At 44.2% G+C, this 22,088-nt stretch overlaps 1 protein-coding gene across 1 annotated transcript in view; it reads left to right on the top strand.

The window, feature by feature from the left end:
• The window catches only part of TNFSF11 (TNF superfamily member 11), a 33,433-nt gene that overhangs the window by 5,977 nt on the left and 5,368 nt on the right, over window positions 1–22,088 (top strand). Inside the window, exons 2-4 of the mRNA XM_002712966.5 lie at window positions 799–966; window positions 19,838–19,883; window positions 19,962–20,060. Coding sequence (XP_002713012.1) covers window positions 799–966; window positions 19,838–19,883; window positions 19,962–20,060 — 313 coding nt within the window. The remainder of the gene's footprint in view (window positions 1–798; window positions 967–19,837; window positions 19,884–19,961; window positions 20,061–22,088) is intronic.

Here is a 22,088-nt window from a genome sequence, read left to right on the forward strand (position 1 = left end):
ACTCCTTCACCCTCTAAATGTTTGCAAAGGCTGGGGCCAGACTGGGGCCAGAGCTAGGTACCAGAATGCTATCCAGGTCTCCTGTAGGAGTGGCTGGGACCCAAATACTTGATCCATTACCACTTCCTCCCAGAGTCTGTATTTGCAGGAAGCTGGAGTCAGAAGCTGGAGCTAGGAATTGGACCCAGGTACTCTAAAATGGAACGTGGTGTTTTCACCAGTAGACAAACACTTGCTCTCTGGCTTCAGGCTTTATTTAGAGTTAGGACACAGATTTCTCTGGCTCTTACTCAGTTGGTTAAAATATACAGTGATTACGGGAAGAGGTCAGGCAAACCTAGTGGTTAAAGATGGTGTTAATTGCACCTGATTTATGTGGGCTTCATGCTTTGAGTATCCTAGAGAGCTTTGTAACTCCATTGAGCATGTTACCTGTGATTTAAAGATAAAGATCTTTCTCTACCTGGACTGACCACATGTGACTTCCTTGATGCTTCTCTAGGACTTTCATGTTGTTAGGCAATTTGGAGAATTTCCCCATGAGCCACATGTGTACAGTTCTGTTTTTGAGCATCCCCACACAGAACTGTGCCTTATGCTATGGATGGTAGCTGCTCACCCAGATGAATCAGTAATCTGTTTTTTACTCCAGCTTGAGGATAATTGTCCTAACTATTCATCGTTGGGGGCATAAAGACTTGCTAGAATGTCTTGTCTGTACTTAAGTCACACTTTATTAAGCAGCAGAATAACTAATGGCAGCCACTCTACCATTCTTCCATGTTTTTCTCTCTTCAGATGGATCCTAACAGAATATCTGCAGACAGTACTCACTGCATTTATAGAATTTTGAGACTTCAGGAAAATGAAGATTTGCAAGACGCAGCTCTGGAGAGTCAAGACACAAAATTAATGCCCGATTCATGTAGGAGGATCAAACAGGCCTTTCAAGGAGCTGTGCAAAAGGTAGGTCCACACTGAGGTTGGTACACCCAGGGCTCTTGCTGGCTCTGCCATTCCTGAAAATTAAAACCGGCCACGTGCTATTGACTCTGCTCTTTGCATTTTAATAAATTTTCAGAGAGCCAAAGAGAATGCTTTAAAAGAGATGAACAGAATTCTTCTCCAGTTGATAGCGGTTGATTAAGGTGTCCAGAGACATTCATGCAAGTATCCTTTTTTTCCCTTTCTGTTTTCTTTTTCAGAGGAGGTTTAAACTCGCACTTAGAAAGAGGACAGAGGTGGTTGTGGTTAGTAGATGGGTCAGTCAGCTAGGCTGAATTTCCTGACCTAGAAACCCTTCCCTCCCTTGGCTCACATGTCTCTGGTGGCCATTTCCTTTGCACTGGGTTTTGTAGCAGTAGGATCCCCTGTTCCTCAACTGTGGATCCAGGGCTCTGATGAGAATCAGTTGTACTTGGTGCTTCATGGTCATCTGTGGTGGGGAGGTTCACAAGCAGAGCAGGAAATGATGTGATGGAGAGGGTGGAGCCTCTGTGACCACCGTCTCATTTTCTGGTGGAACCGGATGACAGGAGGAGATGCAGACAGATGAGGTCAATGGCTTCGCTTATACCAACAGCTCCAATTGAGAATACTCTCATAGCTGCCTTTTTCATCTTCCTGGATAAAGCCCTTTGAGAATTCTGCAGGTGTGGCATTATTTAACTCGTTGATTCCATCAATAATGAGCCAAACAATGACTCCAGGGCAGAATACCTATGTGTTGCTTATATGCCTGCAGGTCTGCACTCATGCAGCCACTTTCTCTCTCTCTCTCTCTCTCTTTTTTTTTTTTTTTTTAAGATTTATTTATTTATTTAAAAGTCTGAGTTAAACAGACAGAAAAGGAGGGGCAGAGAGGGAGATCTTCCATCCTCTAGTTCACTCCCCCAGTTGGCTGCAATGGCCAGAGCTGCGCCGATCCGAAGCCAGGAGCCAGGAGTTTCCTCCTGGTCTCCCATGCCGGTGCCGGGGCCCAAGGACTTGGGCCATTTCCTACTGCTTTCCCAGGCCCTAGCAGAGAGCTGGATCGGAACTGGAGCAACTGGGAATAGAACCGGTGCCCATATGGGATACTGGCACTGCAGGAGGCCATTTAACCTGCAAAGCCATATCACCGGCCCCTCAATTTAATGTTAACTTAGTTCATTTTTTAAAAATCCATTAATGGTAGTGATTTTTTTAAAGAGGATGACATAGGCAGATGGAGCTGTTTTGTAAAACCAAGGAATATGAAAGGACTTCAAAGTATTGTGGAAAAATACAACTAAGATAATGCAAAATTTCCATGAACTTTTTGAACCCGTCTCATGTCTCATGTCAAGTCAAATCTAAGATTAAAAGATAAAAATTTAAGATAAAATCAAAGTTAAAAAAAATTTAAAATTCAAAGCTTAGATCTTATCGATTCTAAGACATCACCCATTTCAGCCCCCATTCTTTCATACATCACTGAAAAACAATGTCTACTAAAAAATTAAACATGATCATCATAGATTCCAGTTGTGTGCTAATTTCAGAGACACTAAAATGTAAAAAAAAAATGCATCATGGAATCAATGAAGTACATCTGTTTCTAATATCTATAAGAAGGTACGTTGCTTATGAAAATTATTTCTCCATGATGATTAATGTGGAGGTGCTTAGCTTTATGCAGTAGCTGTATAAAATGCGGGTTCAAATTTAGTGGTCTTTTAATCTCATTTTGTAATTTTTGAGCTGTCGAGACAATTCTCCTAACCTATTCATTGTCATTGCTCAGTTTTGCATTTCATTGGTATGATTTTTATCCTATTTATAAATACTGAATGATCTACCTATAAATAACTATTTACTTGAATTAGAAATAATCTGTTAATTCTAAACTGAATCCCTTATTAAGATAATTCTGGTTAGGTAAATGATTGTGTCCAATTATCTAGAGCAGCTAATATTGTCTCTCCTTAAAACAAAGAGATAAACTTTTTCATTGATCTCTTATGCTTAAAGATGATCCTTTGAGTTTCTTATTGAAGAAGTATACAAGGTCAGCCAAGATAATTTTGAAAACAAATAATATTAAGAACAGATATCATTAACATTTATTTATGAAAATGCAAGAATGGTTCGATCCTAACAGATCAAAGGAGAAAAATATATTATCATTTCATAGGACCTATGAAGTGATTGATAAGATTTTGCATTTGTTTCTGGTATTTAAAATCCATTAGAGGGCCGGTGCTGTGGCTCACTTGGCTAATCCTCTGCCTGTGGCACTGGCACCCTGGGTTCTAGTCCCAGTCAGAGCACTGGATTCTGTCCCAGTTGCTCCTTTTCCAGTCCAGCTCTCTGCTGTGGCCCGGGAAGGCAGTGGAGGATGGCCCAAGTGCTTGGGCCCTGCACCTGCATGGGAGACCAGGAAAAGCACCTAGGCCCTGGCTTTGGATCAGTGCAGCACGCTGGCTGTAGCGGCCATCTGGGAGGTGAACCAATGGAAGGAAGACCTTTCTCTTTGTGTCTCTCTGTTACTGTCTAACTCTGCCTGGCAAATAAATAAATAAAAATAAAATCCTTTAGAAAAATAGAACTAGGTGAACTCTTGATGTGATCATAAATATCTCAAACTATAAGTTAGCTAGTGTTGAAAAACAGGAGAATTTCTCAAAGTTAGAAAGACGAGATGGATGCCCGCTATCTCCTTGTTTTTTAATACTGTTTTGAGGTGCTGGCTAATGGAATTATTCAGTGAATTAAATAAGAAAAATATAGACAGAAAAGGAGAAAGAAGTATTTGCATGTGATATGATGGTATACTTAAGAAATTTAAAAGGAACATAAAGGCTAGAAGCAAGGTAAAATAAATCAGTGTGAAACATTCATAAGTAATCCCTCACTGTCCCCATTTTAAATAACATTTAGAAAACATAATCAAAAATTTCATTCATATTTTTAAGTAAATGCCTTTAAAATAAACGTAAAATGTTCTATTTGTATGAAAAAAAGTTCATACAAATAAAAGTAGAAAACTCTGGAGGCATTTTTTAAGTAGAATTGGATAACATAAAGACATAGCCATGTGAAGTCATAGTAATTATTACAGTTTGACTTGAACAAAGGGTAACAAACTCATTAGTGAACAAACAACTTAGAGTAGACCTTATCATGTGTGTCTCTGAGTGTTGGAATGTTTGTGTGTGTGTTATTTAGTAGAGTGTAAAATCATTTTATGTGACATAGTTTGGATCATTAAAGAATGGTATTGGAATAATTTGTCTATTGCTTCCGAAAACTAATGGACTTAGGATGGATATGTTGCATTGAGCTGGTTATCATGCAATGTATACATATACCAAAACATCACATTGTACTCTAAGTGTGCATAGTTATTATGTGTCACTTTAGAAAAAATGATGTTTTAAGCCTTCCTTCATGTTCTAAGGGAAAATAACTCCCGTGTGGAGAGTTCTTGGTGGCTGATGGCTGCTCTGTGGCAGTCAGGAGACCTTTGCCTTCTCTGCTGCTTCAGTGGGTCTTTCTCCTGCACAGCTTACCTGCGCTGCTCACTGTCCCATTCGTTTTTAAGACTCCTAGTGGCTGCTTGGCTAGTATGAAAAGCCAGTTTGTAAAATTTGTGATTAAAAGTGTTGACGAGCAATAACGGCAGAATCTTCATTCTTTGAGAGGCTGCATTCCAAACAAGTACCATTAATTATGAGAAATTCAGTGCCTGTCAAGCCAGAAGAGAAAGATTTGTGGCCAAAAATAGCAAACGACTCTCATTCCAGGCACATAGTCTTAATTAGATGAACAGATCATACTTATTACGTCTCCCAGGATGAGTAGAACGTTACTGCACTATTTTCACATTTGTTTTTGTTGAGCTATAGGATTTTAACTTTTTCTCATGAGTAATATTATCCACAAGGAATCCTTCTTAAAGAATGAGAGGCTGCCATGCTATGCCATGGAAAGCTGGTAGAAGATACCGATTTCCATATGTGTGGACTGGAGATGGAAGATGCCATTTTTAGGATGATTTTAGAAATAAGAGGACGTTTACCCACACCTTATCATTAGAATCAACCATCAACCATTAAGTGTACATACCGTGCTTGGCTCTTTGCCATAGCTTTCCTGTGCCCAAGGATTTACTCTTCTCTTTCCCTAGCTAAATGAATGATTTGCCCTATGTGTTGTCCTTTGATGAGGATTACTGGTTGATGTGACATTCCACAAAATTGGCCCAAAGAACCAGTTTTCTTATTTCTCTTGCCAATGCTGAAAATAAGATGGGTGTATTAGGCATTTATAAGTAGGCTTGCTTCGTCATTTTAGCTCAAACAGAGATAGTGAGTGACACTGTGAAACAAAATTGCATGTGTGGCTGCAATCATTATTGAGCGATCAAGCCGCCCAGTGGTAACGAATACCAGACTCAAGCACAGTATCACATTCTGTGTGTGCAGAAAGTGGTGTTTACCCAGCCTGTCCTTGGTCAGACAAGTAATGCTGTTTTTTTTTTCCTCCTCTTTTTTTGTTTGTGGCGGCGTTTTCTTGGCTTTTTTTTTTTTCCCCTTTAGCACAGAACTCTGAAAGCCTCTTAGTGATCCCACCCTACCAACCACAATTTATAAAGGCTATCATAACAGTCTATGACAATAAAGAAAACACGAGTACAAATATGGTGTCTGATTTATAAAGCAATGCTTGTTTCCAGCTTCGGCAGCCTCCCTGGCCCCTGCCAGCCTGGTGGGAGGAGGAAGGAGTGATGAGCTCAGGCCCAACTGGGGGCACCGTGACCAGGGGGACCAGGTCCTCAGGCTTCCTGACCAGTCTTAGTGCAGAGCCATCTGTCTGTGCACTAAGTGTCCATTCGGAGTCCTCAGGCTGTGACTGTCACTTGACTTCAGTGTACCAGGTTTTTGATTTCACACGGGGTGCCTATTTGTGACACTTTCCTTGCCAAGGTGTGTGAGAAAAAGCTACGTGGGCTAGACAGCAATATGAAAATGGTACAGATCACTCTGTTCTCTAAATGGAGTGTTCCATGCATTCAAGATGATGCCTTAGGATGTGAGAAGGAAGCCTTGGACTTATCTGTATGATAGCTTTAAAAATCCAGATTTGGGTGAATATCACAGTAGTGTTCTCTTTAATGTTTAAATGAACAAAAATAAATATGGAGGTTTGGGCACATTAACTTTTTCTTTTTTTTTTTTTCTGAAAGAGCTGGAATGTTTGAGATGATGGAACAAAGCTTCAGGCTCTGTCAGAAGAAGAACCATAGCCATGTTGCCCACACACGAGTAGATCACACCTGTTTTATTCTTGGAAATGAGTGAAAACATGAACACATAAATGATTGATGATTCACTCAACTCTGAGAACTACTGTTTTTTGAATGAAGGGGAACATCAGCCTACCCATGAAGCCATTCAGAACATTGTAAGCCTGACATCATTTACCTGATGTCTTACTGATGCCCCCGTTGATAATTATGGATATTACAGCTTAAGGCTATAATGCTTCAATACAGTCACAGTACAGGCTAATTGTGGTTAGACGTTATCTCAGGCTCCTCTTCTTGCCCCAGTCACATTTTCCTCAGGTCCCTTTGCGTCTGCACAGCCTGCTTACTGCGTGGGGAGTAGGCTAATGATGTAAACTAAGAGATGTCATTCTGGCTCTTTACATAAGCTCAATTGTATAAACTCATTTCGCTCTGGAATATGAAGATCCAGTGATGATGATAACCAACAAAGTTTTTTTTTGTTTGTTTTTTTGTTTTTTTGGGCATATCTGTGATCAATCACTTGCTAGAGAGTAAGCCCCTGAACCTCTGAAGACTTACTGGGAGATGGGAATAGGGACCCGTGTTTGGTGCGGTGGTCCCACTTCTTGGGACACCTGCATCCCCCAATGGAGTGCCTGGGTTTGAGTCTTCATTTCCTTCCATATTCCAGCTTCCTGGTAATGTGCACTCTGGGAGGCATCAGATGATGGCCCAACTACTTGAGTCCCTGCCACCTAGGTGGGACACCTAGATGGAGTTTCAGGTTCCTGGCTTAAGCCTTTCCTACACCTGGTTGTTGTGGGTCCCTAGGAAGTAAACCAGCAGAAGGGAGATGTCTGACTGTTTCTCTCTCTGTCTCTGTCTTCTCTTTGCCTTTTGAATAAATAAAATAGCTACAATTTTTTTTGAAAGAAAATGGGAGTAATGTCAGAGGCCATAATTACTGAACAGTTCCTTCTTACCTGGAATTCTGATCTAAAAGTTATCTCCAGGTAGTTTTGTCACTGAAGCAAGAAGCCAGCTGGAGATAATATTCCCTGGGATGAGTACATATTTGGCCTCATCTCCTTCAGGATTCAAAATGTAAGGGCACACTATCTCCTGATTGAACAATGTACCCAAAGATTTTCAATGCTTTGTTGCATGAAAATGTTCACTGCTATTTGTTACAGTCTAAGCTGGGTAGCAAAGAGGCCTTCACATTCGATGAACTATGTGAGAAGTGTTTTCTCTCTCTCTCACTTTTTTAAGATTTATTTTATGTATTTGAAAGGCAGAGATAGATAGAGGGAGGGAGAGAGAGGGTGATCTTCCATCTATTGGTTCATTCCTCAAGTGGCCGCAGCAGCCGGGGCTAGGCCAGGTTAAAGCCAGGAACCTGGAGTTTCTTCTGGGCCTCCCACATGGGTGCAGGAGCCCATGCACTTGGGCCATCTGCTGCTGCTTTCCCAGGTGCTTTAGCAAGGAGCTGGATTGGAAGTGGAGCAGCTGGGACTCAAACTGGTGCCCTTATGGGATACCAGCATTGCAGGCAGCAGCTTAACCCTTTGTGCCACAGCATCGCCACAATACTGGCCCCAAGAACTCTTTCATCTGATAATGCAGAGGGAGTCACCCATGTCTAGAAGGATGCTCCTCCATCCTTACCTGTGCCTTCCTGCTCTGCTCCAAGTTGGCTTCTCCCTTTGTGGTCATTTCTAGACACAGAAAGGGTGAAAGAAAAAGTCAGGGCAGTGCATGCAAGCTGAGACATCTGACTGGCTGGAAGTTACCCAAGGGACCCAGTATCACTTCAGCGGCTGCTGGGTACTGTGGTTTTCAGCTGACCAGCCATTGGCCCACCCAGCTGGAGAAAGTAATTGCCTGTACCCAATAGGAAAAATGTAGGAGTGATGAGTGGTGTCTGACATCCACTGAAGTCAACAGGGCAACTTCAAGAAGTCTGTGCCAAATGGAATTAAAAGATAAGTGTATTTGAGTTCCAAAAATGAAAAGTCATGCAGAATTTTTTCATGCTATGCATTTTCCATGAACTCTGTGAGATACCTTCATATTTTGGAAAGAAAGTGGACTTATTATGTAAGCAAGAGTTAATTATGAGAATCCACAGTCTCAAAAAAATTGTAATGGTCAAGATTTGATTTTCAGAAGGTTTCGGTACTTTGGGATCATGTACATTAAAAGAGAGAAATTGAAAAGATTGAACAGCATTCATCTTTTTGAGGGTCTTTCTAAAGGTCTGGTTAGAAACAGGCATCTGTGATCCTTTAGTGAAAGCTGATTGTCACTTCTAGTTTTTGCCAAGTTTGTGAATTCGGCAACATTAAGAACAGAAAGTTCATTAGATTACGTAATTGTGTTTCTCCATATGTAAAGCTGAGCCCTTAGAATGGCAATATTGATTGTCCTAAGACATTTATTTCCAATTTTAAACTAAAGTAAATAAGACATTTAAAATTTAAACAGATTATAACTGCTTGTGAGAGTGTAGTCACTTAATTTGTTCTATAGTTATTATTTCTCAATTGCTTTTTTTAATTAAAAAAATAGAGAAGTTAAGCTTCATTTATTGTCTCTTTGCCTTTGTATATAACAGTATGTGTCCCGAGAAAGTTTCTCATAAACCCACAAGGAAACTTGAGTTTGGGTGCACGAAAGTTCCCAAATCAAGATGTTAGTCATGTAGTGGTTTTCCAATAGGATTTTGTCTCTGTTTGCCCTAACAGTTTTGGGAACTGCAATTCAACCCCAATCATATTTAGCGTTTGTGAAAGCTGTCTTTATGGGAAAGCTGAAGTAAGACCCACAGAGTTTTCCTACAAAACCAAGGCCATCTACTGTCCTTTGTCCAACAATAGGCTATTGGTTTTGTGCTCAATCTCAGGGGAGAACAGAGCCAGGGAAGAAGGCAGGAGGGCTCATGAGAGGGTAAGAACCACTGAGTGATGCTCTCGGAGGCGGGCCTATCTTTGTGCTATAAGTACTACAAGATGGAGGAGATGTTCTGGCTTGATGTCTTTAAAGAAACAGAACTGGAAGGACACTCCTTCCAGAAGAGCATTCTTTTGAGACACAAGGAGAGATCATCCCTCTGCTGGTTCACTCCCTAAATGGCCCCAGTGGCCAGAGCTGGGCCAACCCAAAGCGAGGAGCCAGGAGCTTCTTATGGGTCTTCTATATGGGTGCAGGGGCCTAAGCACTTGGGCCATCTTCTACTGCTTTCTCAGGCCATAGCAGAGAGCTGGATCAGAAGAGGAGCAACCTGGACACGAACCGGGGCCCATATGGGATGCCAGTACCGCAGGCAGAGGCTCAGCCTACTGTGCCATAAGCGCTGGTCCCCAAAGGAGCATTCTCTACAGGGCCTGAGATCTTGGCCTAAGATCTCAGAAGGGCGTGGTCCTCTGTTGCGAGCACAGTGGTGAGGGATGGATTGGATTGTTTTGCCAGCAATGGCAGATTGTAGGACAGTTGCAGTGTGTGTCGCTAGAGAGAAGAGTGTCTTATAGGGGTGCTTGCCAAACCTGCAGCATCTTTGGAGCCTTTGTTTTATTAAAAAATAAATTAAAAGGGGCTCCCTGATCACTGACTTTCTGAGAGGAGGTGAGAGCCCCTGGTTGGCAGGGCAGCCATTCGTGAGCGTGTGACTGTGGCTGAGAAGCTGGACCAAGCCCGCTTGAGGAAGTGCTGTGGGGAGGGTGGGTCCTAGAAGTCAGAGAGCCGTGTCAGAGGGGACCAGACAATAACCGTGTACTTGGACGTTTTCAAGTTCAAGGTCTGGGACTGTTGCATTCTGGCGGCTTCCTCATCTCTCTGCTGCTACCCAGTCATCAGTCTTTGCCCCTTGAGACTTCAGGTGGTGGTGGAGGTGGCAATGGTGTAGTTTAAATAATGATTATAATCGTACACCCTAAGGCCTGTATGCATCACTGAGTTTTGGTGAACTTGAATCTCTTCTGCTCAGCACTCATAGCCGCTTCTCATTTGATCTACTGTTTTTAATGGGAAGGATGATACCATCCTCTCTGTCACCCCAAACCGGAATCTGAAATGATGGTGGCCTTTCCTCACCTCTCTTTCTGCCTCCTGTGGATTCTGCCCCTTACCAAGCCTTCTGGTCTTCGCACCACTCTGCCTGTCATAGTCCTGTGAATAGGGGCCATCTTCATTTCCTGCCCTTAGCTCTGCACCTGGCCACGTCACACCTGCTCTCACTGCCTCTAACCCATCCTCTCCATAGCTAAGTGACTCCCAAGATGCAAATATGAAAGTAGCATTAAATTCCTGCTTCAGCTGTTTTTCATGGATTGCCTGTTGTGGCACAGTGGGTTAAACCACAGCTTAGGCTGCCCGCATCCCACATTGGAGTACCTGGGTTTGAATTCTGGCTCGGCTTCTGATGCAGCTTCCTGCTAGTGCACAGCCTGGGAGGAAGCGGGCATTGGCTCATGTGGTTGGATTCCTGCCATCCATGTGGGAGAGCTGGATTGAGGTCCTGTGTTCCTGGCTTCAGCCAAGCCCAGCCCTGGCTATTGTGGGCATTTAGGTAGTGAAATAGCAAATACAAGATGTGTGTCTCTGTCTCGCTGCCTTTCCAAAGGACTGAAAATAAATAAATAAAAATTTGAAAAGAGATACTTTTGGGAGAGTCTGCGAGAGACAGCCTCCGAGGGGATGGATCTTGGTAAGCGTGTCAGGTGGCGTTATTTTTTTCCAGAAGGTGGAGGACCTTAGAGACACAGTAAATAGCACAGTGAGTCCAGGATACCACACTGTAGTTACTCTGCCAAGCCCTCGGATGGAACTTTCTTAACGGGTAGCATGGTGCAAGACATTTTGAAATGGGGCTTTTTATGAAGAGTAATATTGCTGTCCTAAGGCCACTTTGTGAAAACCCAAGGGGACCCTTAACTGTAGCAGAAGCTTCCTCGTTTAAACCATGAAGGTTAAACAATAAAAACTAATTTTCTATTCCCAGCATACCCATCGTCCTGCCAGGAAAAGCGTCACTTTGCTTTATGAAAACAAGAACACACTATTCTGCAGCCCCTGGGTGGGGAGAGCGTGTTAGCTGTTTGCAAAGCCATGTCTCTTCCTATTGGCAGGCGTCTTCTGAAGGAGACCACGCCCCTGTGACTGGATTTGGGATTTGGGGAGGGGGCAGCAGCCAGCCACAGCGTGGTGAAGTCCTTCCCCGAGGGGTTTCATAAAGGCTCGTGGCCGATGTCACTTAGGAGGTGATGAGGGGAGGAGGTTCAGACCAGGGCACTGATGGGAGTAGGTGTAAATTCCCCACTGAGAAGGCTTGCACTTTGAGGGGCAGTTTTTCAGTCAGTGGCTGCATATTAAAAAGTCAAGGGTTGTCAGGATCAGAAGCAAAGTAGGAAATGGAAGTCAGAGAGGGTGTGGCCTTCGGGGTCAGTCTCCTCCCTCTGCTCTTCTCCACTGGCTGGGCCGATGGACCCACCTCTTACCCTCCCTGAGCTGGGGGCAGGGCATGAGCTGCCTTCTCCATCCCGGGGCTCCTGCCCTTTCCCTTCCTGGAGGCTTGCAGAGCTCTGGTCTAAGGAACCTGTGCTGATTTTATGTTATTATTATTGTTGCTGTTATCATTAACTGTATTTGGACAACAGACCACTCAATGGTTCCTACTCTGAAACTTTTTGCTTGGGGGCCGTTTTTGAACCGTCACCATGGCTCTCCATAAGGACCTGGAGGATGAGGGGCGGCCAGCTCCACCCAGGTGCATATAGGCATTCCTGCCTCCCCAGCCCACCCAAGGGTCTGTGGAATGGGAGGTTTGGAAGGTTCTTGACTGAGACATGGATACTGTTAGGAAAATGGCGCAGTTTTATCTATGGTGCCGTCTATACACTGACACCATCCTAGGCCCTAGCCCCCACCATCATTGCTGGAAGCCAGGTGGCCACATGGCCCAACCTCCGTTGTCAAGCTCCACCCACATCCTAATGGGATTTGCTGCTCCTGCTTCCCTGCCCACCCTCTGGCAAAGTTTTAAAAAGACCTGTTCCTGAACTCTCTCACTCTCTGTGCTCTCTGCTCTCCCCTTCTTGTCTCTCTTCCCTCTGCTCTCTCTCTTCTCTCCTCGCTAGCTCCTCTCCTCTCTCTCTCTTATACTCTCCCTCTCTTTTTCCCTCTTCTCCCCTTCCCTCTGGTCTGCTGGGTTTTCCCCAAAAAACCCTTTGCCTTACTCTGGTGTTTGGTGTGTTTTGTGACAGCCTAACAGATACTGAGTCCCATCTTTTCAGTGTTGCACGCCCCTGGTGGCTACTCTCTGTGCACCTTGTGAGCCAGGCACACATGGACAGAAAAGCTTCACGTTGCAAGATGAGCTCTGGATAAGACCCAAAGGCATCCTACTGGGGGAGCAGTGCAGGCAGAAGTCTGCGTGATCAGGAGCCAGGGTTCTTGCAGGAAGAAATACCAGGAGCTTCATTCAGGTGCCCGGAACCTGTAGCATTCCAGGGTGTGTTTGGAGGTGGCGAGATTTTGGGGGCCAAGGGAGGAATACAGGCGAGCCTGGAGTTGTGACCAGGCTGAAGGGAAGCCTCTTTTCCTCTACCCTTGTGTCCTGCCATTCCATCAGGACCCTTACTGCCAGGAGCTGGGACTAGGAGCCTCCCCACTTCACAGGGCAACTGAGCACCCCAGCTTGTTGCCTGTGCTCTGACAACCAGGAGTCCACAGTACCTTACTTAGGTACCACTAATTGCTTTAAATTGCTTTTTTTTAATATAAAAGATTTATTTCTTTATTTGAAAAGCAGAGTCTTCCATCTGCTGGTTCACTTCCCAGATGGCCGCAACAGCCAGGATTGGGCCAGGTCCAAGGCAGAAGCCAGGAGCTTCTTCCAGGTCTCCCATGTGGGTGCCAGGGCCCAAGTACTTGGGCCATCCTCTGCTGCTTTCCCAGGCACGTTATTAGGGAGCTGGGTTGGAAGTGGAGCAGTTAGGACATGAACCAGTGCCCATATGGGATGCCAGCATTGCAGGCGGCAGCTTTACTTGCTACGTCACAATGCTTGCCCCTTAAATTGCTTAAATGGCCACCAGAACCCAGGAAAGTGCTTTCCTTACTAAAACCATTTATGAAAAAGCACACAGCTCAGGAACAGCACAGGGAAGAGACACAGAGAGGAAGGCACAGGCATTTGCAGAAATTCCCTGCGCCTGCCACCCTCCCGGCGCCTTATGTGTTCCAGCTCAGAGCACCATTGCCTGGTGCTTTTGGGGGGCATCTCTACACGGACATAGTTGTCTAAATCATTGGCCACTGGAGATTGAGGTCAATCCCAGTCTTTCCTCCTCAGAAGGTGGGGAAGGGGCTAGAATTCCAACCCGCTACTCACATGGTTGGTTTCTCTGGCAACCAGCCCCTCCCTCCTGCCTCCCAGAGTCACTCCATCTGCACAGACTCAGGTGTGGTTGCAAGGGGCTGATTATGAATTACAAAAGATACTTCTGTCTGTCCTCTCATTCAGGAAATTACAAGTTCTTAGGAATTTTGTGCCAGGAATGTGAGGCAAAGATGTCTTTTATCTTTCTTTTCTATCACACCAGCACATGGTCAATGCAGGGCCTTCAATGTACTGATCAGGATGGTACATTTTTTAGCCCAGTGCATTTTAAGAAGAGAAGGCACATGCGTCTATGTCAACCTGAGGATGCTCACCTGAGCAGCAATGGCTGATGGGTTTGTAGCGGGCAGGGGAAGAGAGGTGGAAGGCTGGGAAGAGTTGGCAGCTTGGAAGGAAGGCTGCGATGTGGGGGTTGGAGAGGAGGGGATGGATTTCGGAGCTCTTTCCAAGGTGGGAGTCTTGCAGGACTTCTCTGCATTAATAGGAACCGGGCTATTCATTTTCAGAAACAACTCATGTGTGGCATTCATGTGCTGACTTGGCTGATGAATGCACTATTCTTGTAACTGGGTTGGAGAAGAATTACAAGAAGGGTATCATTAAGATGTTAAAATGAAAGCGTTACATATGTTAACAAGTGTATGAACCCTGTATTATATCTGGCAAGTGGGGTGTTAAATCCTTGTGCAGCCAGCCAGATGTCCCTGCAGCTGTTGCTGGCATTGCAGAGGGAAGCAGCCACCTGAGACCCCAGCTACGAGCTGGTGCCAGTGGTTTGAGAAGCATCTGGCTGTACAAATTGCTTCTTCTGCGCTCTGATTGACAGGTAGCGCAAGTATCGCGTGTGTCATGTTACAACACACAGGTGGGATTTTCAGTCTGATGAGCCTAGGCTCCAGCAACATGAACTTCTCCGGGAATCTTTGCAGCTGGGATTATTTCCCCCCCTCCTCCCCGCCCCAGTTGAAGCTTAAAATATATTGATATTATTTTGTAAGGTGAAAAAAACACTTTAGTCAAACACACTTAAGACCCACTGAACAACATTTACTCCCGCATCTCGGAATGTTCTCCATGGCTTTTTGGGGCAATTAATTCAGCTGAGTTTGCAAATTAGCTCTCAATGTTTAAATTACCTGGAGCAAAATTCCCATAACTACTGGAAGGAATCAAAGTCCTCCGAAGTGTTTGTACTTATTCTTAAACAGTACAGTCTCCCCTGGGGAGCCATGATTTATCAAGATCAAGCCAACTCTGGGATCTCACCCTCCTTATGTTTGGCAAAAGATCCCAAAACATCTTCAGCCGGGTCCCAGCAGGCTGGACACAAGGTTTCCCCTGCACACTCCTGGGAACTGTGATTCTTGGATGTTGAGTTCAGGCAGAGTTGAAGAGAGGCAGTCCTGGAGACCACAGTGACACAAGCACTTCATTCTTTTGTATGTTTAGCTTCCTGGAGGAGGAATTGTGAAATCCCATCATTTTTCTGAGAGTGAAATAAAAATTGAGATTAAAAAAAAAAGCGCTATTGTTTTCCTCTATGTACAAATGAACTCTGACAGCAAAGATTAGAAGCTAATGCAGTTTAAATAGCAAATGCCGCAATGATAAGAGTTTTTAAATGTTGCAAAACTTAATCTATTTTTAGACAGAATTTCAATCTGGAAATCTGGCTGAGATGATGTCCCAGGCACTTCAATTTCAGACAGTGTCCACTAGGGGGCAGTATGTCAGAGGGTTTCTTTTACCCTTGAATTGGCAGGATTTCTTGGGTAGGCTGCTGCAGTTCAGCTTCCCCTTTTTGTCCTCTTTGAAGGAACAGATGAAGCTGTCATGAAGTAGGCCCAAATTATGCGTATCTAAAAACGTATGTATTTGCCGAAAAGCCTGCTTGCGACAGTGCGACCATAAATAAATACATTCATTCATGTGAATTGTCTCAGTAACTTTTTGGAGGTAATTCTAATTTGCATAGGCAGTTTCTGGAACCAGGAGATAATTCGTTTGCCCTCTGCATGTAACAGATGAGACACATGCTGTATTCCGGGAAGGAGGAACTCTGATTTTCCTGGGCAGCGAGCGAGACGTGGGGTTCTCTCCAGGATCATTCTGTGGCAGTCCCCAGCTTTCTCAGCCAGGAAATTGGTTCAGGCTTCTGCTCTAAGCTGCTGGCTGGGAGCTGTGTCAAAACTACCCGTGAAAATCTGTAGGTATTCTGAGAGTGTAGGGAACATATGAGTGCATTGTCTGTCTAGCCAAAAAATTAGCTAACTGGTTTTTTTTATTAATTATAGCTAACTTAAAATAAGATAAAAACACGCGCACAGAACTCTTTAAAACATCCCTTTCATCTGAGTAATTCGTTTAGAAGAAAGGAAATGGAACACTCTTTGTAGTGTTTCCCCAAAATTAGATTGTCAGAACTTTCTGAATTCAAAGAAACCAAAAGCAATGACTGAATGATAAGACTTGGGGAGGGGGTGGACTCCACATTGTAAATTGCTCTAATTAATCTGACAGATGTAGAGGACTCCAATGAAAGAAAATCAATATAGATGTGAAGCTTAGAAAATAAACGGAATTGTTGGTCGGGGTGAAGGTTGGGCACTGCTTCAGAGGGGCTTCTTAGAATCCTGAAAATGAAAAGGATTAGAGGCCATCAGGATGCCCTACTCAGGATGCCCAGGGCTGAGTGTCTGATCTTGGAGGAGAGAAGGGCAGAGCACGGGGCCTCTGCTCTGTGGAGTGACTTGGAAGAGTTGTGGCTGGTGACATGAAGCAGCCAGGGGATATGCAGGCCTGGGTTAGGAGGAGTCAGACCCAAGTCTTCCCCACCCCCCGAGAGGGTCCCAGGAATTCTGAGCTCTCGTTTCCTGTGTGTAGGCTTTTTTATCAGATCCCCCATGTGCCCGCCCACTCAAGGTGTGCCTCCTTTTCAGAGTCTCCCCCCAGCCAGGCTCTAGGGGTTAATGGAGAGGCCATGCATTTTTTTTTTTTTTTTTTTGACAGGCAGAGTGGACAGTGAGAGAGAGACAGAGAGAAAGGTCTTCCTTTGCCGTTGGTTCACCCTCCAGTGGCCACCACGGCCGGTGCGCTGCGGCTGGTGCACCGCGCTGATCCGATGGCAGGAGCCAGGTGCTTCTCCTGGTCTCCCATGGGGTACAGGGCCCAAGGACCTGGGCCATCCTCCACTGCCTTCCTGGGCCATAGCAGAGAGCTGGCGTGGAAGAGAGGCAACTGGGACAGAATCCGGTGCCCCAACCGGGACTAGAACCCGGTATGCCGGCGCCACAGGTAGAGGATTAGCCTAGTGAGCCGTGGCGCCGGCCGAGGCCATGCATTTTTTCCTCCAGGCTCCCAGGAGCATCTGTGATGGGAGACCTTGTAAAAGGGAGTGTACAGATCTCTCTGGCCAGTTGAGGTTCAAGTCCTGGCTTTGTGGAGTGAGTCCTTAGTCTCTACTTCCGCCTGTCAGTTGGAAAAAAATGGAGTGAGCAATAGTTATCCAACCTTCGACTGTAATAAGACTCAAATGTGACAATACCAGAAAAATACTTGGTTGACTTTGACTGTATGAGGCTATTTAATTTTCAACAAATGCTTCATACAACTGGCCCTCCATGCCCTTGGATTCAACCAGTGGTGGATCAAAAACATTCATTTAAAGCAATGCCTCTGTGCTGAACTTGTAGAGATCTTTTTCTTGTGAGTGTTCCCTAAACAAGATAATAATTATTTACACAGCATTTACATTGCATTGGATACTATAAAGTGTGCAGGTGAATGTGCTTAGGTTGTACTCAAATTTTTCACTATTTTTATATAAGGAACTTTTAAGCATCCACAGGTCTTGGCATCTGTGGGGTCAGGTGAGGAAAGAGATAACCTAAAATCAATCCCCCTGTGCATACCAAGGATCAATTGTACATATGAAGTGTGAGAGTGTAATAAATCCTTGCTAAATAGAGGTGTCACCAAACAATGAATCATGAGAACCCTCAATGATTCATAATGTTTCCTAGCACCTGCTATATGTTAGAATCACCTAGGGGCATTTAAAAAATATACCAAGTCACTATCAGACTAATTGAGTTAGACTGACTGAATTTGGGGTCAGTGCAACCCCAAAATTTCCCTTCAGGTTAGTCAGCTTCCCTACTAAGATACATCATGTCCTCCCCTCAGAAGTTTACTTACGGTCCCTAAGCCCAAAGACACCCTCAAAGTGTAGTTGCGTGCTTATGGTTGGATAGAAATAACAATGGTGTGAGTTCAGAAAGTTGGGACGGAGACCAGATGTCAGGAACACATTGAAACCTGAGATTGCGAACACACCCCGGGCTCCCTGTTTTACATGACAGCTTTCCGGCAGAGTTTCAGAGATGGGAGATGCCTTGTGATTGTGGGACAGACAGCAGACATTACAGGAGAGCTGCAATATGAATGGGTCTCTCTGTCATTCATGCTGGGTCATGAAGCCTTGATTTTTAAAGTAGATGTTGAAAGTGCTTTGAGAGTTCTCTTTATTGAATTATCTTGTAACACAGTGGGTCTGTAGCAGCTCTGACCTAGAAGCTAACAATGAAACAGCCAAGAAATGTTCTTTCCCAGGAGAGAGAGAACAAATTTTCCTTGTCTTGGGTCTGCTGTTTCTCTGACCTGGATCTCAGACTTCTAGGAGAGCCCTGGATTGGACTGTCTTTGAATCTTTTGGAAGGGATTGTTAGTCTCAGAAGAGGCACCAGGCTAGGAGCACCTGCTCACCTGGTAGAAATGCAGACCCACAGGTCTCCACCCAGATCTTCGGCTTCAGAAATTTTGGGGCTGGGGGCTCTTCCTGAAAGTCAGCCACAGTGGGGCTTTAGGACTTCAGGGCGTGTAACGGAAGACAGCTGTGCTGTCTTTTCCAAGGCTGATTAAAGATACCATAGAGTCTCATCTCTCTTGGGAGGCCTAAAGACAGAGAGAAGAATAAATGTTATCTTATGTCCAGAGCCCTTCCAGGGGATGACAGTTCAAGTTTTGTTATTGCCTGTATCTAATCCAATCTAATCTAATCTTTCTATCTCTCCCTCGCTTCCTCCCACTGTCCCTCCCTCCCTCCCTCCCTCCATCTACCTGCCTACCTTCCTACCTATCTGACCTCTATTTCAAAACCCTCCTATCCACACACTCAAAAGAACTTAAGCTGTATGGCCTGTCTATTAAGCATCATGGGAGGAATGGTAAGCCTGAATGGTTATCCTAATAGCAGAGAAATTAGCGCGCTCTCCAGAGTGTTTCTAGTATCTACATATCTGAATTTTTCAGGTACTCAGCTACGTGTCGACATCCATTATTTCATTTATGCTTTGTAAGCACCCTGTGATAGAGGTGCTATTAATATCATCCATTTATGCAGGTTTTGAACCAAGGTGAAACATGAGCTTTCATTCACTCCACCTTACTGTGTCCCAAGAAGTGACATTCACTGTTAGCTAATGTCTGGGTTCAAGTGGGCACGTGGATACCTATTGGGTCTTTCATTCCCAGGGCTCAAATTGAGCTATGCAATTACCTGTGCTCTTTATGTTTGTTCTTTTTCTGGCTTTTGCTTCTAAGCCTTTATTTGCAGCAATATATTAGGTTAATTATTGGCACTCTAAAAGCTCGGAGACTTCCATATAGTACTTTAAATACACCGTGATTTTAAAATAAAAAAATTAGCCGCTGGCAATGAGGCATCCTTCTCTTCCCTGGGTGCTGAGCCTCAGTGCTGTAACAGGAATCCACCAGTGAAACAGACATAAAAAGAGTCTCCATAAAGATTTAGGGGCATCATATATTCCGTGTAATTGGTATTTTCCTAGCTAATTTCATCTCCATTTGTGTACCTGCGACACATTTTTAATTGTGTTCCATTATTCTATGTTTTGTAATTTACATTTTTTTATTTTCTCTTATTCTCCAAAGTATTTGGTCTGACAGTGTATGAACTGTTTTCTAAGCACATAAACATCCGATTCTTTGGGGTGAACAGCCCTTGATATCTCCTAGAACAACCAGTAATAGAACTGCCTATGTACTTCTCACATCTTTTGAAGGACGTGAGAGTTAACTTATTACATATCTAACAGCCCAGAATTCTTACTGATTTTCAGAAAGAATGAGTGAATAAATAAGATTCTTTTTCCTTTTGATTTTAGGAACTACAACACATTGTTGGATCACAACACCTGAGAGCCGAGAAAGGTAAGCGTGAATTTGTGTGGGTATTTGAAATCTCTCAGGGTCGCTGCTCTTTGGGCTAATGTGGTTTCTCATCTCCAGCTGTCATGGAAGGTTCATGGTTCGATCTGGCAAAGAAAGGCAAGCCTGAAACTCAGCCTTTTGCACATCTCACTATTAATGCCACCAACATCCCATCAGGTAAGTTCCATCTGCATCCAGCCTGAAACGTATTTCAAGAGTCATTTGTCTGTCTGTTAAATACTCCAACCTATTATCATCCTGTCACTACACTTTTGAGAGCCCTGACTTCCAAACTGAAAGATAGATGGTTAAGTCTTCAGTTGAGAATCCGCATCCTGGAAACAGAATGGACTTCAGCTCTGCATTCATTTCAGGTCATCGGAGTGGGTGTTTATAATCAAGGGCTGCTTACTGAGAAGGACAGTCCCTTGTTAGGCTCATCCATACTTAACTCAGGCCAAAGCTGCTGCACCCACACTGCCGACCTCTCAGGAGGATGAATGCACAGAGTTCCAGCGAGGGCTCGGCAAGGTGATCTTCAAAAGTCAGTAACTCTCCAGAAAATGCAACTTCCTCCTCCTTCTCCAGGGACTTGTCATTGTTCTCTGGGTAAACGTTTAGCTCAATAGACTGGACACTGGGTTGTATTTTACAAATGCGGAAATCCAGAGCTCAGGGCCCGCAGCTACATTAATGCACCAGCCATTGCATCCTGTAGTCCCCTATGAATCCTTCACTTTGGGTTAGGGAAGGATCCAAAAAAGATAACCAAGCTCATTTTAATAACGTTCTCATTGAATATCATTCAGGTTGTACAGACAGGGAAGCAGGTTCATACACTGTGTCGTTTGGTCAAGGTCATATGGTTGCATGATTAGGAGTTGGGTTCCACTCTGCATGACTCCCAGGTCCATTCTTTCTACGCTCTGTGTTCTCAGACAAGCAGGCCAGCAGGTTCTTGTGGTTAGGTGGCTTTGTCAGACGAAAAAACCGAAAGGTATTTCTGTTGTCCTTTTCCTGGAAGAAGTAGACTAAGGTATTATCTAATAACGGGGCTGTAAAATCTAATGCCTGGATTTGCTCCTCACTGTACTGTTTAGTGGCTCTATGACCTTGTATGAATCTTTGGAAACTCCTGAGCCTCGGCGTCACTGCATCTACAATGAGGATGGAGAAGGTGTCTGCCTCACGGGCTAGTGTGGAGGTTTAGCTGAGGAAAGTGCTCACCTTTTGGGTGGAAGGTGGCCTATGGCAAGCACCTGGTGTGACTTGTTAGAGTTAACTGAATTGAATTAAACAACTACACATTCCGCTTTGTTCTAACGAGGATTTAAAGCGTGCTTTTCCTGGGGTTGAGTTTTATTAAATGATGTTGATGCTATCGTCATCGCCTGGGCCAGAGACAGATTTTTTCCTGACTGAAGACAAAGAAAGTAAGAAAATGACTCTTTGGCTTTGGGAGAATTTTCCAAATTACCTACCCTGTCCCAGAGACTTGTGTTGTAAACAAATCTTCTCTCTCTTTGTGTCTGTGTGTGCCTTGTGGTAGAGCCGCACTACTTTTCAATCAAATGAGAACATTATTAAAATGAGCTTGGTTATCTTTTTTGGATCCTTCCCTAACCCAAAGTGAAGGATTCATAGGGGACTACAGGATGCAATGGCTGGTGCATTAATGTAGCTGCGGGCCCTGAGCTCTGGATTTCCGCATTTGTAAAATACAACCCAGTGTCCAGTCTATTGAGCTAAACGTTTACCCAGAGAGTGAGTGGAAAGCCATTTTTGCATGTGAGCTAAGGCAATCAAATTAATACTGGTGCTTCAGCTGTGTTGTATGTGATGAATGCGTCCTACATTTATCTTTTCAGCTCACTGTAAATGGCATGTGATAAATATTGCATTAGACTGTGTGCCAAAGTCTGTTTGGCAACAGCAAGCCTGTTTTAGCTATAAAGCTCTCTGCAGGCACCTAGCATCAAATCATTGTCAACAAAACAAGGCAGAACTCCTAGTTATTATCTGACAGTTACTGAGTTTATGACGGAGTGAAACAAGTGCTACTGTTTAAGAAAATGGAGTCTGTTGCTCTGGCTTGGCCAACCACCTCTTAAGTCTGTTAAGCTTGCTGTGTGGGCCAGTGCTGGCTACCGTAGAGGAAGTCGGCCATGTTCATTTTGTGGTTCTTACGCTTACTTAAATGACAGA

This window comes from Oryctolagus cuniculus, chromosome 9 (assembly GCF_964237555.1).
Source record: "Oryctolagus cuniculus chromosome 9, mOryCun1.1, whole genome shotgun sequence".
In the NCBI taxonomy this organism is placed as follows: domain Eukaryota; kingdom Metazoa; phylum Chordata; class Mammalia; order Lagomorpha; family Leporidae; genus Oryctolagus; species Oryctolagus cuniculus.